At 41.7% G+C, this 20491-nt stretch overlaps 1 protein-coding gene across 1 annotated transcript in view; it reads left to right on the top strand.

Moving 5' to 3' along the window:
• The window catches only part of fbxo41 (F-box protein 41), a 48784-nt gene extending 28615 nt beyond the window's left edge, over positions 1-20169 (top strand). Inside the window, exons 4-14 of the mRNA XM_035175629.2 lie at positions 1586-1793; positions 5258-5331; positions 9098-9474; positions 12193-12431; positions 12532-12647; positions 13092-13244; positions 13363-13458; positions 13566-13684; positions 13907-14065; positions 14343-14458; positions 15987-20169. Coding sequence (XP_035031520.1) covers positions 1586-1793; positions 5258-5331; positions 9098-9474; positions 12193-12431; positions 12532-12647; positions 13092-13244; positions 13363-13458; positions 13566-13684; positions 13907-14065; positions 14343-14458; positions 15987-16049 — 1720 coding nt within the window. The 3' untranslated portion in view covers positions 16050-20169. The remainder of the gene's footprint in view (positions 1-1585; positions 1794-5257; positions 5332-9097; positions 9475-12192; positions 12432-12531; positions 12648-13091; positions 13245-13362; positions 13459-13565; positions 13685-13906; positions 14066-14342; positions 14459-15986) is intronic.
• The last annotated feature ends 322 nt before the right edge of the window (positions 20170-20491 follow it).

Genomic DNA, 20491 nt, shown 5'->3' with positions numbered 1-20491 from the left:
TTACAGTGGGTGTTGCATTAAAACATCCCTCAATCAGCCTCCTTCACACAGCATGTCGAAAACAAATGCTTGTGCGAGAAGCTGTGTATAAGCACCTTATTTCATGAAGATGTTGGAAATACAAAATGAAGAAATGATCATTTCAAACTGGATGAACACAGATTTTCATTCCGCTCTCTGCAGTGACTCTCTGAACCCTGTAAAGGCTCCTTTGGCTTTGTCAAGGTCAGACGACTGGATCGCCTTGCTAATCTCTGCTGACTGCATTGTTCGGCCAGCGGAGGCTCAGGCTGTTTATTAGCACACAAACATAGACACACAAAAGAAAAAGAGAAAAGACTCGAGGAATGCGTCTGCAGCTTCTGGGAATTGTAGGAGTCCCACGTGGAGGCAATTCCACCTTAGGCATGAAAAATATAAAGGAAAGGAGAAGGGATGTGAGACTTTGTGTTGGGTGGAGACAAGATATGAACGTGAAAAGGCGTCTAGATTTGAAAAGTAATGTTATTAGGAGAATTGTAGAGATAAATCATCAACATTTAGAATATTTGTTTAGCTATTAGAGCCTGACTGGTAAACCACAACATTATCTGTGGGAGCAGTTTGACTGATTTGAGCTTTCACCAGGTTGAGGCCAGTTTCCATTATTACAGAAGCTGCTCATTGGTGCTGGACATCAGCAACTTCTTCTACAATTCATAATCCAAGCTTAAATGTATTGACTTGATGTGATCAGACTAATTTCATCTGAACATTCAGGAACGTTTATGGCCAGAACATTGATCTGGATAATCATGAACACGCTGTTTATTCAGACGACACAAACAGAATGGCTGCAGGGAAAGATGGCTGCAGACAAACCCTAACGTTTCCTGACATCCTGGTTTGTTTGCCTCTGTATCTGAGTAGCACACTGTCCCTTAGAAGGATGAACTTAGCCCTCCTTTGCCTGCGGTATAAATATCCAGCTGCTCTCTCACCATCCAGTTCTTTGCTCTCTCGCCCCCTCTCTTTCACTGTTCTCTCTCTCTCTCTCTCTCTCTCTCTCTCTCTCTCTGTCTCTGTGTGTGTGTGTGTGTGTTTGGATTGTGTATTTATCTCAGTCACCAGCCCTCAGTGTGTGTGTAAAGTGCAGGACGGCAGCTGGTGTGTATGTGAGAGAGGTTTTGACAAAATACAGCGAGAGTCCTGAAGTCACATAAGGACCATTTGCTCAATATGTGCAGGAGCGTTTCAAGGGACTTTGGGGGCCTCAGGCAAAAGGGACCTAATAATAGTAAAGTTTAAGTGCACAGCCACCACCACCCTCCCTCAAGCCAAACCTCAATCCATACCAAAGCTTGTGGCATGGAGGCTTGTTGGGGGGGGTTTCTGACCATGCTGACGTTGCAGTTGTCTGTACATAGCTGATCATAGAATTTAAAGCCCTTGTCACAAAATTGTTGGTGCTGTGGATGAACATAATCAGGGCCTGAGGTAATTGTCTGCTTTGCCCACCCTGTAGCAACCGACCCTCTACATGTGAGGTGTACATTTTTGGTTGAAGTATGTGGCAATAATATCACCATTCCCCCTCTGCCTGCAGGGAGGTTGCCCAGATTGACCAGTTCCTCCAGGAGACGGCGGCGCGGGAAGCCAACGCCAAGGTGCGTCTGCAGCAGTTCATCGAGGAGCTGCTGGACCGCGCCGACCGCGCCGAAAAGCAGCTGCAGATCATCAGCAGCTGCGGCACAACACCGAACGGGAGCCTGGGACGCTGCAGCCTCCAGGCCTCGAAGGGCAATGGACGCCAGGTAATTTTATTCAGAAATAAGTCCCAATTTTATGATAATAAGTCCTAATATGACAAGAATTAAGTCCTGATTTTAAAATAAATACATTTTATGACTGACCTCTATTCGGGAACACCCCAGCGATTGTTGGAAGTTGCAAACCGAGTCATCAATCGGCCCGATTATCCTTTAGTGTGCAGCAGCCTTTAGGAGCCAGAGTCTGCGCTGCAGCGATCGGGAGATGGAGCAGAGGGAGCGAGTTCTCATCAATACATGTGTTCTGGCTGTTTTGCCATTTTTGTAGCATCCATCAAAATCCTGCTGCTGGTAGATGAGGTAGAACAGAGATATTTTGAATTTAGCATCAGGTTTTGGATTCTTATTATTTCCAGTTTTATTTTGACATCTCTTATGTGTCTGGTGGATGTTTTACTTCCTGGTTTTATCTGTTTTCCTGCTCTTGTGATCGTCTGTCCTGCCCTGCTGGGTTTCACCAGTGTCCATTCATCCCTGTCTCCCTCGTGTGTTCGGTCTCTGTGCTGCTACTTCGTCTCCTCAGTTCTGTTCCCCGGAGTTTGCTCATGCTTCTCATGTTTTTGAGTTTAAGTTTTCAGTTTGGTTGCCCGTCTGCCGACTGCAGCGTCTGTAAGACAGTTTTTTAAATATTTCTTTCCACATTATATGTTCTTTACTGCACCTTCCTGTGTTTGTCCTATTTCTGCCTTTTGGGTCTTTCACACTAATTTCTGAAATCCATTTCTTTATGCACTTGGCTCTGTGCAGTCTTACAGCTCCAGACCGAGCGTACACTAAGATGAGCCTGCAGGGATGTCTACATATATTAGACCATAACGTTTATACTGTATCTGCAGCTTGTTGTTGTTTAATCAAGTGCTGCTCACCCACTGGGGGATGTGTGGAGGACTTGTGTTTGCAAGGTGAACAGGAGACTAAGCATTCAGCATCAAAACAGTAGAAATATGAAAACTGTGTGGCAGATCCTGACCAGAGCGTGCACTCGTATAAAAGCCTCCCTCCTTCTTCAGAAATCACACATCAGATCTCTCTGCTTTGCCTCGATGATTTAGAAAAATAAAAATAAAGGCACAGACTGTTCTTATAAATGTCACTTATTGAAATAATTATTCAACACCTCTTGAAGAGGTGACCTGGTCCACACTGTACAAATGTGTGCTGCCATGGAAACCAGCACTTGCTCTTGCTCAAGGTTTCAGCATGATTTTAAATGAGATGTAATGTGGTGCAGATCTGCCCGAGAGAAATTCTGCTTCATTTTCACTTAGGTGTGAGTGATCCTCGTCTCTTCAGATCAGTATCACTGACACAAAGATATACAGTATATCTGCGTCTTCGTCTCACTCACCTTATAGAGAGCAGTCAGTAGTGGAGGTGCTGCTTTTTTTGTAATCATATAAGTAGCCTGTGAATGGAATTGGTTAACAGCATTTTAGTTGTAAACAATAACTAGACTGTCACTCAGTAAAGCACATAAGGCCCAACAGTGCCCTTAAATTCAAATTAGCCTTATAGCTAAACCCACATTATGTTACCTCAGCTACACATTGGTAGTAGTTACAGGTTTCTAGCATAACAACCCACCCATGATCAACAGCCAATAATAGCCATGATCTCTTTGGATTTATAATCAGTCGATGACTTGTCATGTCTCTACATGTGCTGTTCTTGGATTGTGAGTAATAAACATGTACATGTGTGGAGTCAGACAGTGGTCGACCCATCTAACCACACACCTTCACAACCTGGCTCTCCATTTCTCTGGCATCAGCAGGGTGATCGCCCTTTACCACCCGAGAGACAGGTTTTACAGTCACAGGGGTATTTTAGGACCGACAGCGACTGAGAGCAAGAAGGAGAAATAGATTGAAAAATTGAGTTTTGGACCAAATTTGATTTGATTAGTTTTTCTTATTTCATCCATTGTGTGAGATGTGTCCCTCCTTTGCTTTTTACTGCAGCCTGGTCAGAAAAAACAATGTTCGTGTGTTTGCCTCTTTCCTCCACGGTCCTTTTCCACTGGCACTAAGCCAGAAACAAGCTGAGCGAGTAGAACATAGAGAGAGAGAAGAGGGAGAGTTTGAGCACATTTTCCCTCAGTGACATGTTGCCAGTCTGGTGCACATACTCCCACCTGGCACCACCTCACACATACACATGGGTGTACGCACACACGTACAAACACTACACTCAGCATGTGAGAGGAACAAGGAGTGTTTTGCTCTCAGGCAAACAGAACGAGTGAGAGTCAGATTACACATCCACCACTAAATACACTTAGAAATATGGACCTGCTTCCAGAGCTACAGCTTCATTATGTGTTGCTGGAGTTGAGTGTTTGTTGGTCAGCAAGTCTTTTCCATCCAACATTTCATTTGAGAACAAGATATCTGAACACCTTTTTTTCATTTATGACTTTGATGACCCCTGATATCGAGGTTTCGCTGATACACGTTCTTAACTAATCAAGTCAATCTTAACTGTCAATCATGAGGTTTCACCCTGTTTTTCTAGCAAATAACTAAACTACCTGTAAAAGTTAGCACTTAAAACAAACGTCGGTGTGATAGAACTAAAAAGGTCAGAAACAATCTTTAATTGAACGTGTACTTTCAACTCTTTTTGGCCCATCCCCTAACATGGGGAGGGTTTATCACCTATACTGCAACTAGCCACTAGGGGTGATCAAGAGGATTTGGCTTCACTTCACAGGGAGGTGTTTTAGCATCCATCTGTATATACAGTCTATAGCTGGAATATGCATTTCATCTATTGAGCACATTCATGCACTCTGGTCATATTTCATTAGACTAAAATTATCTTAACAAGCTTTGTCTTGTTTAACCACCATCTACGACCGATCATCATCTACATCAATGTGACACTTTAATCAGCTGCCATGTTTGTGCTCAAATCTGTAAACTGAAGTGAGATGAAACCACCAAACCTCTAATCAGAGAACAAACTCTGTTGCCCTTTTCAATATTGATTAAAACATCTGAGATGTCAGATCCTGTTTGAAATATTTGTAGAAAACCTCCCCATGATAATTTGATGACAAAATATTGCACTGTTAAATTTGCTCTTTGATTTTTTTGTATTCCCTTTCAATTAGAATGATATAAATCAGTCTGTTTGATAGACACAGACAACTGGTTGATAATGGTATTAAGACGCTTCGGTGTTTGAGTTTATTGTCTTTCATTATATTATTGAATATTTTAAAATACAAATTTCTCTCATTGAACATAACAAAACTCTCATATACTGTAGATTTTTTGGAGAAAAATGAGTGACAACCTTGATGTATCATTCTTTAGGGGGTTAGGAATATACTTGCATTTGGCACAACAACCATATCGCTGCGTATATGATACCAGAGCCTTGGACACGTGAGGAAGTTAAAAGTACTGAGTCATTGTAATAATAACTCCTTTGTTTCTCTGCAGAGAAACTCCAGCCTCTCTGGAAGCACAAGGGGCATGTACCAGGTATCAGACCGACGTTCGTCCCCCAGCACAGGGTAAGTCAGCACCTTGCTCTCGTTCCACATTTATGGACAATCCCACACCTTCATGACCTTGAAACCCTCGAGACTGTATTATAAACCCTCCCAAGTCTCACTGTGCCATAAGAAGCTTAATGAGACGAGTGAAAATCCTCATTTACTGGTCCTCTCGCTAACAGGAAGGACAGAGAAGATTACCCTTGTTCCGAACTGCCTTATTACACATAGTGTTCTTTAGATCCATATACCTATTATTTATACAGCTTATCCTCTGAGGTTCGCACAGGGGCTGGAGCCAATCCCAGCTGACACTGGGCGAGAGGCAGGATAGACTGACAGGTCACCAGTGTATCACAAGGCCAAACAAACACAGGCAAACAACCATTCACACTCACATTCACACTTGAATACATGTTAGATTCTCGAAGTGTCCTTGAGCAAGATATTGAACCCGAATTGCCCCCTATAGAAAAAAGTGCTGCCCATAGATGCACTGTATGAATGTGTGCGAAGAATGTGAAGCGTTTTATAAATACAAAGGATTTACCATTCTTTAGATAGTAATACACATGTTGGCATCTTCTTTGATGGTCAGCTGATAAGGGAGCAGTGAAATGTGTTTATTTGAAAAGAAACTGTTTCCTGGTCCCGCTGGAGATTTTGTGGCTATTTCCTGTCAGATGTATTTGGTGCACTTCATCTTTTTTACCTGTAGCGAGCTGCTGCAATGAAACTGTCACAGAGCTTGTAACCACCATCCAAAGCACTGGCTGCTGCTGCTCTTTGGGGGAACACTTGTCAGTCCTGTGTGGGTAAATGTGGACCAACACGCCAGCAGCAGAAAAACTGTGAAACCAGTGGATTTGCCGACCTATATTTTAATGTCATTGGAATTTCAAAATCAAGACATTGTATTGTAGATATCTCCACAAGCACTTTCTCAGCAGATAGTACATGTACGTTTCAGCACATTAGGTTTCTGCAGCATCGACAGCACTTAGGTTTTAGATAAATGGATTAGTTGATCAACAGCAAATTATTCATCAACATTTTTCATAATCAACAAATCGTTTGTTGATTATTAAGCAAATTGCTGAACTGTCAAATGTGAGGATTTGCTGCTTTACCACGTTTTAAATGATTACATCTGAAAATTTTAATACATTTTTATCATATTTTCCACCAAATGCTTAATAGATAAAGACTCTATTTGCTGTCGCTCTAATTTATTCACACAGTAACAGATGTAAATTAAGAATCATGTGACTCCTCCTCTTACATCCGTTTTCACACTCTGACGTTCAACATTAATATTCATATGCACCATAGTGTTGGACACTAATATGTGATGTAATAGATCATGTTTTTAGTCCAAGACTCTCACTGAGTAACAGCACTGAGATGCAGATTGGACATGAGGTGTGACTTTTTATATCCTGGTCTCTGCTGGAGGTTTCAGACACATGGCGCTGCCATTACACCCTGACTAACACAACTGTCATCCCCAGTATCTACGTGAACGTGTTTCCTAATGTGATGTCACACAAAACCTGTCAGGCCTTCCCCTTTGAATCATGGACACACACACACACACACGCACACACACACACACACACACACAAACAGTGGCCCAACAACATCCCTCGGAACCTCCTGTCTCATGTTATAAAAAGATCTTCATCAGTAAAGATATTCCTGTGACTCGCTGTAGTAAAGGTTATCGTCTCACATGTGCAACAGCTTGAGTCATTTATTGATTCTGATCTCATCAAGAATTTAAGCCACAATCACCAATGTACTTGTGGCAAATTTGCAGCAAAATATTTTAACTTTTTGAAATCTCTATATTGATCCCTAGTTTTATTATTATTATTATTATTATTATTATTATTATTATTATATTATTATTATATTCTTACATAAAGACACAATAAGTCTTTTACAAATCGATTTGCACACTAAGAATCGATACAAGAGTCTGTTTCTTCTACTGATTTCTGTTGTTATTTTCTCTCTGATGCTACTGTGCTACGCGCCGGAATGATTGATTAGCAGTTGCTGCAGTAATCACAAGCTTGTTATGATTTGAATCACCCAGTATCCTTTGTCTTAATGTTGATTTAATGCTGACCAAACATTATTATCGTCATTATGTTTAAGAATTGGCTCATTAGCCTGCACTTTACTGTTTAATTTGTGGCTAAACGTATATACTTCATCTTCTGTGCTTCACTTGTTATTGTTGAGGTGGGCTATACCTGCAGGATCAGACTCACTTTCTCTTTTATTCCCAAAACGATTTAAACAGATGATTTGACTCTTCTCATTTTGAGTTGTGAGAAAAAGGAAAATGTCCCAGTTTTTCAGAGGCTGATATTTGTAACCGTTCATTACTTGTGCCGGCTCTGAAGTTATTTTAAGCCCTATCCCAGCACATATGTACAAAAGCTGCCCTCGTTCTACTATAAATTCTCTGAGATGCTGCTGTTCCGTGTCAGTCGTACTGCAACGCCTGCTTTTAGAAGTGTTTCAGTCAAATTAAATAGCAACACCCCTGTGTAGAGAGAAGTCTTTACTGAAAACAGTAAAACCTCAAAACCCTAATTAATTACAAATTGTATTTGTGAAAAACAAAGACGACAAGAAAAAAGTGTAAAATGGCAGATTGGGGTTTTACCGAGGTTCAAGTGAAAGATTCATTCTTTGCAGTGAGTCTCAGCAGGTCACACTACCCACAAGACCCTAAACCACGATGTTTTTACACAGTGGTTTTTGATAAGTGGATTAATGATCTTGAAATGTGTGTTCAAGTGTATTTCATGACCTTCAGTCAGAGACAGACTGTTTCCAGGAAACTGTCTTTAGCTTTACATTTATCGTAAAGACAGGAGGTGTGAGAAAGTGAGTCAGACACAAACAGAACAATGTGGTTTATTCAGTCACATTCAACAAGGTTTGCTCCGACCTGGAGAAACAAAACAACAGAAACAGATGACACAGCAGAGGAGAGTTCCTCAGGCCGCGACTCAGCAGTTCACTCACATCTCAACGACAAGGGACAGAAGATGGTAATGTTTTCGTATTTTGGCCAGAGAACACTGATGGATTGAAAGAGGAGTGAAAGAATCCATCTTTGTCAACTGGGAAAAACCAGCACTTAACAGAGGCGGTGGTTTACTGAACCGACTGTCAGCCTCCCACAATGTCCTCGAGTGAAAAAGTATTTATTTTCATGTTGATCATGTCTTTACCGTTGATGTCGAAAAGGGCTTTTCAATCTTCCACTTTAATCCCATTTCAATTGTATTCCTTATTATTTTTAATATTCAAATTTTAAATGACATTTTAAATAAAAAATAAAGCCTATAATCACTATGTAACATTTATACCTCCAGAGATTTGGTTTCTTAGCTATTCTCTCCGAGGGCCTTGTGCAGTTCAAAGCTAAACAGACAGTGAAAATGATCGTTTTGACATCGTACGAGCAAAAGTACTCGTTTCGAAAAATTTGCAATGTCTATATTTGTAGAATATGTTACAGAGACATGAAAACATCAGTTTTCTTAACCTAACCTAGGTTTAGGTTAAGGTTAGGATAAGGGTTAGGGTGGTAACTATGGTTATGGTTATAGTAAGTCTCCAGACTTGGGCTGTTTCCCAAAATTCATCTCTACAGCTCTAATGTGTAACAGACTTCTCATGTGCCGGATGTGTTTTCCTGTCAAAAAGAAATCAATCTTTCAATCATCACTCATGCTCCACTTCCTCTCTTCTGCTGCAGAGCATCAGGGCGGATCAAGTCCGTGTCGCAGGGATCGGGTGGTTATGACAGTGACAGCGTCGAGATGCATCCCATGGAGGACTGTCCCGAGGCTCAGTACTATCACATGCAGTGTCGGCTGGGTGAGGGTTACGAGCGCTCCCCTGGATGCGGCTCCAGGAACTGGGGTCTCCGTAAACAGGCGATCCAGAACTGGCAGCGGCGACCTTACAGGAACAGCACCGAAGGCGAGGAGGGAGACGTGTCGGACGTGGGCTCCCGGACAACCGAGTCTGAGATGGAGATGTGGGAGCAGGATAGGAGAGCCGTGGCTGAGGTACAGCAGTCCGCCGCGCCCTATCCCCACCACGGCAGGGCAGGATACCGCCCTAACATAGGTGAGGCCTCTCTGTGAAGCTACTCAGAGCAGATGAGCTGGTGTTTGTTAGAAATCCACACACATCATCTCACGCGCTCTCTCTGGTGTAACGTCCGAGCTGCAGCTCAGACACTCAGGAGCCAGGAGTCACAGAATGAAAGCTCTGGTGGTGTTTCCCTGCAGACTCGGAGCTGCTGTGGATTTAGGTCAGGTTGAGTTCCACAGATCCTTCTTCAAACTGAGGGTGGATCAGACATGTGCATATATGGTCAACTTGGAGGGAGCCGGCCTCATGTCTGCTGCAGTGTGTAAACACGACAATATAAACACTTCATGAGAAACGACAAAACAAAAACCCTCTTACAAATATTTTATTTTCCAAAGAATTTTTCTAATCCAATTCCATTTTCAAAACTGGAAAAAAAGGGTAGATAGACGGTGTCGTAAGCTGTACACTGTTTAAAAAGACTCATTTTGGTTGTGTAAGATAACTTATAACTTATAATTCAGTCCTCACTTTTTCAATGGACTGTTTGAGGGTTAAGAAATGGTTTTAGGGTCGGGATGTTTGTTGTGTTTAAGGTCAGGCTAAGGGTTAGGGTTAGGCATTTAGTTTGGATGGATCAAGGTTAGGGTTAGGGGCTGGGGAATGCATTAGGCCAATAAGCGTCCTCACTAAGATACACATCATCCAATTGCTTTTTCCAAAGCTTTACGCCACAGCAACAATCAAGATATTGAATGATGATTATTTGTGAAGCTGTTTCTGTGGTGAAGAATGAATGCAAAAAAGCCAGAAGCTAAAGCTCCAGTGAGTTCAATTTTTTTGTGTATAATTTGCACAAAATTACAGACGCAGAGTGAAAAAGTTGAAAAATAAACCTAATTTCTTTATTATTAACGACAGCATACTGTTTATTTTATGCAAACACACCTTAATGTAATTGTGCTGTGCTCTTGATTTTGTATTAAATGATTTAGTAATAAACTAACACTGTTTAGGGCTGATAAACTCTGTTAATATGGTTGCTTGTAGCGATTATAATTGGCATTTAATCAAAAGGCTCATTTCCCCTGAGGTGTATTTACTTTAGTCTCTGCATGTTGTGTCAGTGCAGTTGATGAGTTAAGTCGTACACTGCAGTAACTCCTATACTCTCTGCTCTGAGGTTCTTTTTTTTTTTTAGACATTGAACATATTTGTAATTGTCCGACGCCGTTTGTCTGTTGTATCGTCCCAGTTCCTCCTCTGTGCGGTCTGTAATGAGCCATGTAAAACGACCGCTAATCATAATGGCACATTTCTACAGCTCCACCACAGATTGTACATCTCTCTGTTCACTTCCTGCGCTGCCAAGATCCTTAAACTCACTGCTGCTGCTGCTGCTGCTGCTCTCCACTTTTCTCCGCCTGCTGTCGTCTTTGGTCCGAATAGCAGGTGGAGCGATGCAGTCTGGGAAGGAGAGAAACTGGGCCAGAGCCTTATGACAAATTTGTATGACTGCCCCATTAAGCTCAAACGTTTTTCTCACATAACGCTCAACATGTTTACTGGCGTTCCTCCGCTCTGACGTAGCTCTCCTTATTGGGAGAGTCCCTGCCAGGTTTGATCAGATGGTATGTAGCTACTTGCACACTTTTCCCTCAGCGTGCAACACACAACTCGGCTTTTTTAGTTCATTTTGCGGTCTTGAGCGTGGGTGGTGTGTGTGTGTGTGTGTGTGTGTGTGTGTGTGTGTGTGTGTGTGTGTGTGTGTGTGTGTGTGTGTGTGTGTGTGTGTGTGTGTGTGTGTGTGTGTGTGTGTGTGTGTGTGTGTGTGTGTGTGTGTGTGTGTGTGTGTGTGTGTGTGTGTGTGAGACAGAGAAAGAGTGAGAGTGAGAGTGTAAGCAATGGTTCATAGCCCTGATGGTTTTGAACAGACGCCTTCCAAGGCCAAAGATGAAATGAGTCATCCAGGAGCAATCTTGCTGGGAGGGATAAGCTGAGCCTGCACTGCACACGTGGTGTCGGCCAATAGATAGACACCGATAAATATACTGTAAGTAAAGAGAAGGAAAAAACATGTAGTGTGTTGACTTGTTGAAGGTTGGCGCCACCGTGTGACAGAATGTCTGTTCACATTAAGTCGTATTTACCTCAGTTTGTTGTTTTGAAATCTGCTTCAGAAAATCAGCTCGTCTACAGTAATAGAAGGAAAATAAATTTCTCCCGGGAGTTTAATTCACTGAATTCACTAATTTTACACAATGATAATCATAAAGATTATATATTATACGTGATGATGGAGACATTGTAATAATATGAAATGATAAGGACAGGTGTGGTCTTTATTACCTCCAAGCATGTTGGGTTATTGCCTGCATTTGTTGGTTTGTCTGTTATTTTGCAGGAATATGCAAAAACTACTGGACATATTTCCCCAAAACTTACATTTTGGTGTGGATGCAGATCAGGAGACAGATGCAGGAATTTTTTTTTTCTCCCTTTGTTTAACTTTGAGAGATTTTGGCATTAGGTGTTATTCAACAGTTATCTTGATTTCACAGAGAATAATTCATGGATTCAGATTTTTTTAAAACCTGGCATGTTTAGGAGGCTGATATTATTGAGTTTGTGCAATGTGGGGCAGATCTAGATCAAATCCATTATCAAAAAACACAATTTTCTTTTTATTTAAGGTATTCCTCCTTTGGAAGTGTTCATAGAATTCAAAGACCTGGATATTTCTCGCCACAGGTCGGTCAGAAGGAGTCTACGGCAAACCGTGTCGTTATGAAAAGAGCCCGTCCAGATCCAACGAAGTGATCAGTCCGGAGATCCTGAAGATGCGTGCGGCCCTCTTCTGCATCTTCACCTACCTGGACACGAAAACCCTCCTGAGGGCTGCGGAGGTCTGCCGGGACTGGAAGTTCGTGGCTCGCCACCCGGCCGTGTGGACCAGAGTGCTCCTGGAGAACGCTCGCATTTCTTCCAAGGTGAACACAGTCAATAATAATCAGCAGGGTTATAGGAGCAGGAGCATATTTGCTGTGTATTCTGAATGTTTTCACCTGTCACCTCGTGTTTCTCTCGTAGTTTCTGAGCACGGTGTCTCAGTGGTGCACTCAGACGCACTCGCTCATCCTGCAAAACCTCAAACCGCGACAGCGAGGCAAGAAGGAAACCAAGGAGGACTACCTTAAAAGCACACGGTGAGACGCACACGCAGAGACAGCTGCACACGGTTTTCAAAATATTACGCAATCAATGGGAGGTACTTAATATTTAGTTTACTGCTATTGATGTGGATGAGAGGAAGCCAACAGGAGGGGAATATACAATTGCTCCCAGATGTTTTTGAGCCCTTTGATAATGATCAGCATGTAAAATATCAGTTTTCATCTCCTGAAACAAAACAAGTCGAGGTTTGACGTGAGTGGAAAGAGTTTTAAATCCTGTGCGAGGGAGAAAGCGTTTTCTATAGGTTGAAGATGCTCTTAAATTGTTCTTCTTGCACGCAGCATATTGCCACTAACTTTTTCAGGAACATTTTGTTCTGTACCATAAGTGGCAGAAGTGCTGTTCTGAAGGACAGGAGAATTACTGTACTTCCTCTGTCTCCGTCTCCGTCTTTTCTCGTTGACCTTCCATCTAAGTGGCTGTCTGGAGGAGGGTCTGGAGGCGCTGCTAAAGGCCACAGGAAGCAACCTGCTGATACTGAAGATTTCCCACTGCCCCAACCTGCTGACGGATCGCTCCCTGTGGCTGGCCAGCTGCTACTGCCGAGCTCTGCAGGCTGTCACCTACAGGTACATCACAACTCCTCGGCCTTATCTTACTTTAATAAAACTATAAATTCCTATAAAAGTACAGCAGGTTTCATATTTGTATTAATAAACCCGAGTTATTGTATCCATTGTGTTGCAGGAGTGCCACAGACCCAGTTGGTCAGGAGGTGATCTGGGCCCTCGGAGCAGGTTGTAGAGACATCATCTCCCTACAGGTGGCACCACTACACCCATGGTAATGTATAGAAGTATCTCTACAACTTTAATAAATGCTATATGTGTTGTGATAACTAAACGGTAGTTAAATCGCTCTATATAGATTTCCTTTCTTGTCTCTTTCAGCCAACAACCGGCTCGTTTCAGTAACCGATGTCTGCAGACCATCGGAAGATGTTGGCCACACCTCCGTGCTCTCGGTGTGGGTGGGGCCGGATGTGGCATTCAGGGTTTGGCCTCACTGGGTAATTGTTCCTTATAAAACATGTCATTAAGCATGGAGTCATTTTTGTATCGTGACTGCAGTGACTGAAATGAACACGGTTATCAGTGTTATCCTAGTTTTGTTAAAATGTGCTGAAAAAGTAATTTCACCAGGTTTTGTATCCAAACATTCTATTTATTATCAGTAAAAATATTAGTGTAGCATTAACACCATATCAAATGTGCTGGATTTCCTCCACCAGCGAGGAACTGCATGCGTCTGCAGGTGCTGGAGTTGGACCATGTGAGTGAGATCAACCAGGAGGTGGCAGCAGAGGTTTGCAGAGAAGGCCTGAAGGGTCTGGAGATGCTGGTGCTCACGTCCACACCGGTCACCCCGAAAGCCCTGCTCCACTTCAACAGTGAGTTGAAGATAGATAGATGGACGGATGGATGGATGGATAGATAGAGAGAGATTTAGGGCACATGTTACTGTTTCCTCTATGATTAAAGGGCCTTTGTTCAAATCCGGCACCAAGAAATATTTTGCATTCTGTTTAAGGTAATGGCTCTAAAACAGTGTAGGTTCCCATTTCAAGACTTTGAAAAACTAAGGTGCATCTACAGACAAATAAAATATCACTGATGCAGAAAAACTAATTCATGATAAACACCTAAATCCTCCGTCCTCTCATGTAGGTGTTTGCCGCAACCTGAAGTCCATCGTGGTGCAGATCGGTATAGAAGACTACTTTGAGGACCCCAACAGTCCTGAAGCCAGAAAACTGTTTGATGAGATGGTGAACAAGCTGCAGGTAACCGTGGCATCACACATAACACTCACAGGTTCCCAGCAGTAAGAAACGTATTGTTTTCAGTCAGCTCATCACATTCCCCTCATTAATACCTTCACGGCCACTATTGTCCCCTGCTTTATTTGGCCCTTAAATGATTCCACACTCAGAAACCCTCCAGTACTTGTTATTCACTTGACAGAAAATGAATTGGCATAAGTTTTGACACTTGATTTTCGTTTAATTACTCATTAAAGTAATTCTTAACATAGAAATGCTTTAAATTCACTGGTGCCTGTTTCTTCTAAGTGAATATTTGTGAAGTTCCTCGTCATCTATGATAGTAAACACAGATTTTTCCACTACCTTTAGAATTTTTATAAATCATTAAAGATTAAAATGGCACTTTGCTTTTAATTTAGCTTTGATGTTACCAACTATTGTTATAATTTTATGTTTTATTTTATTTGTTTTTATTCTTTTCTCATCTGTAACATTTGTGCTCTAATGCTTTTAGTTCTTCAAAGCATCTTGTTACTGTGTTTCGAAAGGTATTATTTAAATACTTTTTGTAATAATTATTACTCAGTAGAGGTCATGCCTTTGCCCAATTGTTCCCTTCAATCCAATCAAAATGCACCAAATTCCACACACTCAGTAGTGTAAAAAAACGTTTTGTATCTGTATTCAGGACAATGCCAAAGTTTCAATGTGTTTTTTTTTTTGGTCCAACCACATCCTTCCACCAGATTTGTGGAAATCCACTCAGTAGTTTCTGTGTAATCCTGCTGACAAACCAACCAACCAACCAAAAGACAGGGGCGTTTGAGGCCCTGGGGTTCTGGGGCCCCTGGGCCAGTGCTCACTTGGTAATCCATACACTCATTCCTTTATTGTATAACTACTCCTCCATCCATCCAGTGCAGTCAGTTTTGACTGTGTGAAGGTAATGACTAACACGGAGGGTCGCTCTGTAAACAGACGTCTGAACTCTCTTACGCATCTTGTTTTTCTTTACCACCATTTATCAACAGTTGAGCTAATAGTTGCTCAGAGGATGAGCTGCGTCTATTTTTACTGCAACCACTCACCATTTAAACCATGACTCAGTGGTTGAGGTCCCAGTGTTCGGCTGCTGGTTGTGGATGTCGGGTCAGTTTTTTTATAGCTGACCACACACAAAAACAAAACATAAGTAAAACCTGGGATTTCACGGCTTTTTTAAAAAAGATCTGTTTATGAGTCAGTCTTTACAGTGTGTTCTTCTTGATGTTATACTCAAGATGGTGCGCTTGCTCACAGCCGTTAGGTAACCTCTCGAAAAGCTGCAACCAGCCAGATTGTATTTTTATCTCTCGCTCTTTTTGCTCTGAAAGAGAAGCCAAAGTTCTCCTCGTGCTCTTTCTGTGAAGCAAATTCTCTATTGGTGAATTTCATGAGAGAGAGAAAACAATATTTGTCCTTCAGGTATTGCGAGAAAAAAAAGCAATTGAAGCTTTTATTGAAATGAGATTAAGATTTTTGAATTTCTTCCATCCTTTTCTTTCAGGCTCTGAAGAAGAGACCTGGCTTCTCCAAAATCCTCCACGTAAAAGCAGACAGTCTCTGCTAACGTCTTTTGCTCAGACTCTTCTTCGTCTTGGTGAGGTGCCATCTTGGCTCCTGTCAGTCAGAAAGACCCAGCTGTTTTGAGGCCACTGTGTGGGGCTGAATGTGTCCGCGGCACCGACTGAAACCAAACAGACGTTCAGCATAATGGACCAGAACCGAGGCTCAATGTAAAAACTTGACACAGAAACATCTCATTTACTTTTCCAGTTATGGGAATGACAGAAACAAGGTCAGGAGGCATATTTGGACATTTTACATATGAGATAAAGGGCCTCGCACTCGAATAACAACAACACAAGATCCCCGTTTCTCAGTCGAGTTTTTGCGTTCGCCATAAAAACGGATTCACGTCGTCGCACAAAGCTCAGACCCCCTTTTTCGTAAAACCGCCTGGAGCTGAGTGACAGCGCTGTATTTAACCGTCTGCATCCACATAACACTTGATGTAAAATAAAACCAGAGACGACCTTCAGCTCATTATACAGCAAACACTCACCACAGAGAGGAACAACAAATGGCAAGTTTAAGCAATTCATTTTCTCAAAAGGTCTTTAATGATTAGAGTCTTGAAACAGGAGCTCCATGTTTTGTGTTCGCGTGGACGAGTGGATGTTGAAACACACCAGGAATCGAATACATGGTTTCCATCCCAGTTTTTCACTGCACAACTGTTCGTAGAAACCTGACGACGGACGGCGTTCAACGCTACCTGCTTCCACCCAGAACACAAATGTGCCGCACCAGCTCCAGGCATAGCGGCGGACGGCCTCAACCGTCACACACAGACCTTCTATACAGTCTCAAAACCTCTGCATGGCGATGATGCATTTCCTCGCGTGAACAGGATCATGTCACAAACCTGGACTCTGCGCCTTTTCCTTATTTTAAATCACTGTAGAATCTGTGATCTGAGAGGACAGGATGCAGCGTCTGATGTTTCTCTTCAATAAGCCGGGGAAAATGGTCCATAATGCATTTCTCTCAAAAACCAGTGCCATTTGGAACAATGTCTGTCTTCAGTCCCAGTGAGCGTCTTCTCCAATGTGCCATTAATGAGGGAAGAAGAAGAAGGATAAGTGCAAGCAGCTCTCTCTGCGTGTTGAGTTTCCTGTGAACATGGTCTCCAAGTGTTGTTGTTGTGTTTATATATCATGAAGGTTTCATACTTATCATACTGGATTGTGCCATTCCTCGTCATAGGGCTTATCATGTATTTATTCATCAGCTGACACCCTCTGGCTCCCTCTGCTGGTGTTGCCAGGCAGTTACAGAGCTGGCTGCCAGCTGGTGTGATGTGACACGTGTTCCCTTGTCAGATTTGAACAAGTATCATCTTTGCTATTTTGGAGATCTACAAGTCTCCAGTGTTATCTTCGAGGTCACAGTTTAGTTCAGTGTGCATCGCAGGAGTTCACAATAAGTATGAGTAGCAATACTTTACAGTGGTGAAACTGAGTGTGCACGCCTCTGTGGTAATTTAAAGGGGTGCTCAAGTTGTGAGGGTTACAACTCAGCCTGTCATAAAGCTGTATAATGTATGTGGCTCCGAGAATAATTGAATCAAGATAATCTAAAATCAATCTCTGAATTGAGATAACTATTGTCTAATGGGAATTAGCCTCTGGGGGCAACGGCCAGTATTTGGGGGCTTCTGGTGTAAACACAAACCTTTTGAGGTGTTTTATGGTCCAGACGACATTTCCGTCTCTAAAAAACGGATATAATGCAGATAAATGAAAAAGCAGATAGCCGATGTATCTTGGTCTCCACCTGCAGTGTTTAGCTGCGGGCAACCAACGCCTGCTCAAATGTGATTGGTTAAACTAGAAATGGAAACCAGAGGGCTTCTGGCCCCCAAAACCCGTCCATAGCCTTTAGATTCTACATTGTCACACATGCAGAATCTGTTTATAGAGTTTATTTAAGAGTGGAGATTATAAATGTACACAAATTATAAATTTACTTGCAAACGGATGTGGATGTTTACAAGGCAGAGATGGTCAAATGATGAAAGAGATGTATAGGGAAGTGTTTTTGGAGCTTTGCCTTCTGCTGCATTGATCTCTCTCTCTCTCTCAATGAAAGTGCAATACTAAATCAGGGGGGAAATCATGCTCTCAGTTTTGAAACAGGTTTGCAAACTAGTCACACATCCCATCTCTTACCTTGCCACACATTAACAAGTTGTTATTTTTACTGCCTGGTTCGTCTCTGCAACAGATCTTAACATTCATGGGAGGAGTGTGTGAGCGAGGTGACAGTTTTCATGAATACTGAGCAGGGGTTCGTCTCGCGGGCTCCCTGACGAGGAGAAGCCGCTAGCTGCTGCCTTTTGGTCTCTACTTCATAGTCGACAGTGTTTATGGGGACTTGTGTAGCTGCATATTGTAGTGATGATGTTCGAGGTCAATGTGTGAGAACAGTCGTGGGACGTCCATTTCTTCACGTTCTTCCAGTAAACTGCATATTAATATTATTATCCTACACTGGTTCTAATTATCTGCTCGGTTCCGTTGAGGTTTTTTGGGGAAAGGTGTCAAAACCTTTGCCGACACAGAAGGGATGAGACACAAAGCACTTGTTGATTTTGAGTTTTAGACAATCCTGCCTTCGCTATCAGCTACTCTGTACATAATGTTTGTAAAGAAAAGAGAAGAAAATCACCAAAAACCAGAAAAAAAGGACCAACATTTGATGTTATATAATATATAGGTCATAAATATGAGTGGAAAACGTTGACTTTTACAGGTCTTCATTCTGTAAGCATTTTCTCTCCAAAGTCGAATGAAAGCAACATAGAGAATTATATTATGTATAACAGTAGTGTTGAAATTGAAGTTGTGTATTAGATACTTTATATAAAAATGTGCATCAGAGTCATATACAGATGGGAATTATTTAAGAAGAGGATTAATATGATAATTCCGCTATTTATTTCTATATAAAAAAAAAAAGAGCGATGTGTATAATGTTGGCATGTTTGTGTTCGAGCATCAATCATTAAGTTGCCTTCTTAACTGTTCTGCTACTGTGGCAAGAAAATTATTCGATGTTTAAAGAGCTTTGATTGCCTGCAGGTTAATAACGTTTCTGTTTATTTGATCCAGTCTGTTGTTGCACTAGTGAGAAAAAAAAAAGATATTTCAGATGTTTATTATAAGAGTGTTGTTTTTAATGTTTAGCTATTTCTCAGTATTTGACAAAATATGATGCACTTTTTTCCTGAGCGCTTTTATCGGAAACTTTTTTTTTTTCTGTGAGGGGCGGGTGCCCGGTGGCATCTTCTGGTGTAGAATGAAAAACTAACTGTTCACTTACATGTTCGGGGAAGATTTGGGAAACGCAGAGACGATGTGTGAACTCGACGTACAGTTTCCCTCTTTTCTCTCACGCCATCATCTCTCATGTCTCTATCTATCGGTTGGGAAGTTACACAGATTGAATCTGATTCAACTACATGCAAGTGCTTTCGAGGATCATTGCCAAAAGGACCTTATCATCACCTTTGTGTTTATTTCATACCGACACTACATGAACTCGTTTGTGAAAATGGACCTGCTGACGATGTTGCAGAGCCACGTGCGCTCGGAAACTGCAGACTAGAGGTGCCAAGTACGCCGGAATCACTCCTCTGGCTTACGTCTTGATTTTTCTGCCTCTCCAAATGTCAACCTGACTCATTTCTGATTTAATTTATTGATTCAGTCTGAAACATCTATGTATTTAAGTATTTAATTTTTTCAAATCAAACTTTGTTGCAATGACACAATTTCATTATACTGTGCAACTGAGAGACGGTGTCTGAGTGTTCATGTACCTCTCTGTACATAGTTTATGTATGAATGATTGTACTCATGCCCGTTCATCTGAATAGTATTTTACACATTACCTCAACACTTATCTGGGCAATTAAGTGTGCAGTTTGTCTTTATAAGTGTTTCTTTTTGTCGACCATCACCAGGTCTGCCAATGGATCCATGAACTTCATCCTTGTTGCTGAAAAAAAAAAAAAACGTTCCCAAAAGATAATCAGCCTTCTACGATGACTGCAATAGATGGAAATGTTTTACGACTCATTTTCACCCATTTGTTGTCATCAATAAAAATTGCTTTAAATTGTATTTGCTCACATCGTCAAGTACTTTTTAAATCTGTATCTTATAATTACGAGGTCAAATTCATTTCTTGAGTTAACTACAAGTATCACCATCGCACGACACAATGCTGATGTGCAAGAAGCCAAAGACACCAGCTAAGAAATGTTATTCACCTCCTTTGGGTGGCAGCAAAAATCTCAAAAGACGTCTCAAAATGAAATAAGACCAAAGTTATATATAGCTGCTTTCACACACGCACTGAAGTCCACACATTCTCCTGAAAGTTTCCGGAGGGGCTGAATGTGAGAACGTAAATGTCAGAGTCAGATTGAACTTTTCCTGCCAA

The sequence above is a fragment of the Hippoglossus stenolepis genome, chromosome 2 (assembly GCF_022539355.2).
Source record: "Hippoglossus stenolepis isolate QCI-W04-F060 chromosome 2, HSTE1.2, whole genome shotgun sequence".
Lineage (NCBI taxonomy): Eukaryota > Metazoa > Chordata > Actinopteri > Pleuronectiformes > Pleuronectidae > Hippoglossus > Hippoglossus stenolepis.
This window is presented reverse-complemented; position numbering and strand designations above follow the sequence as displayed.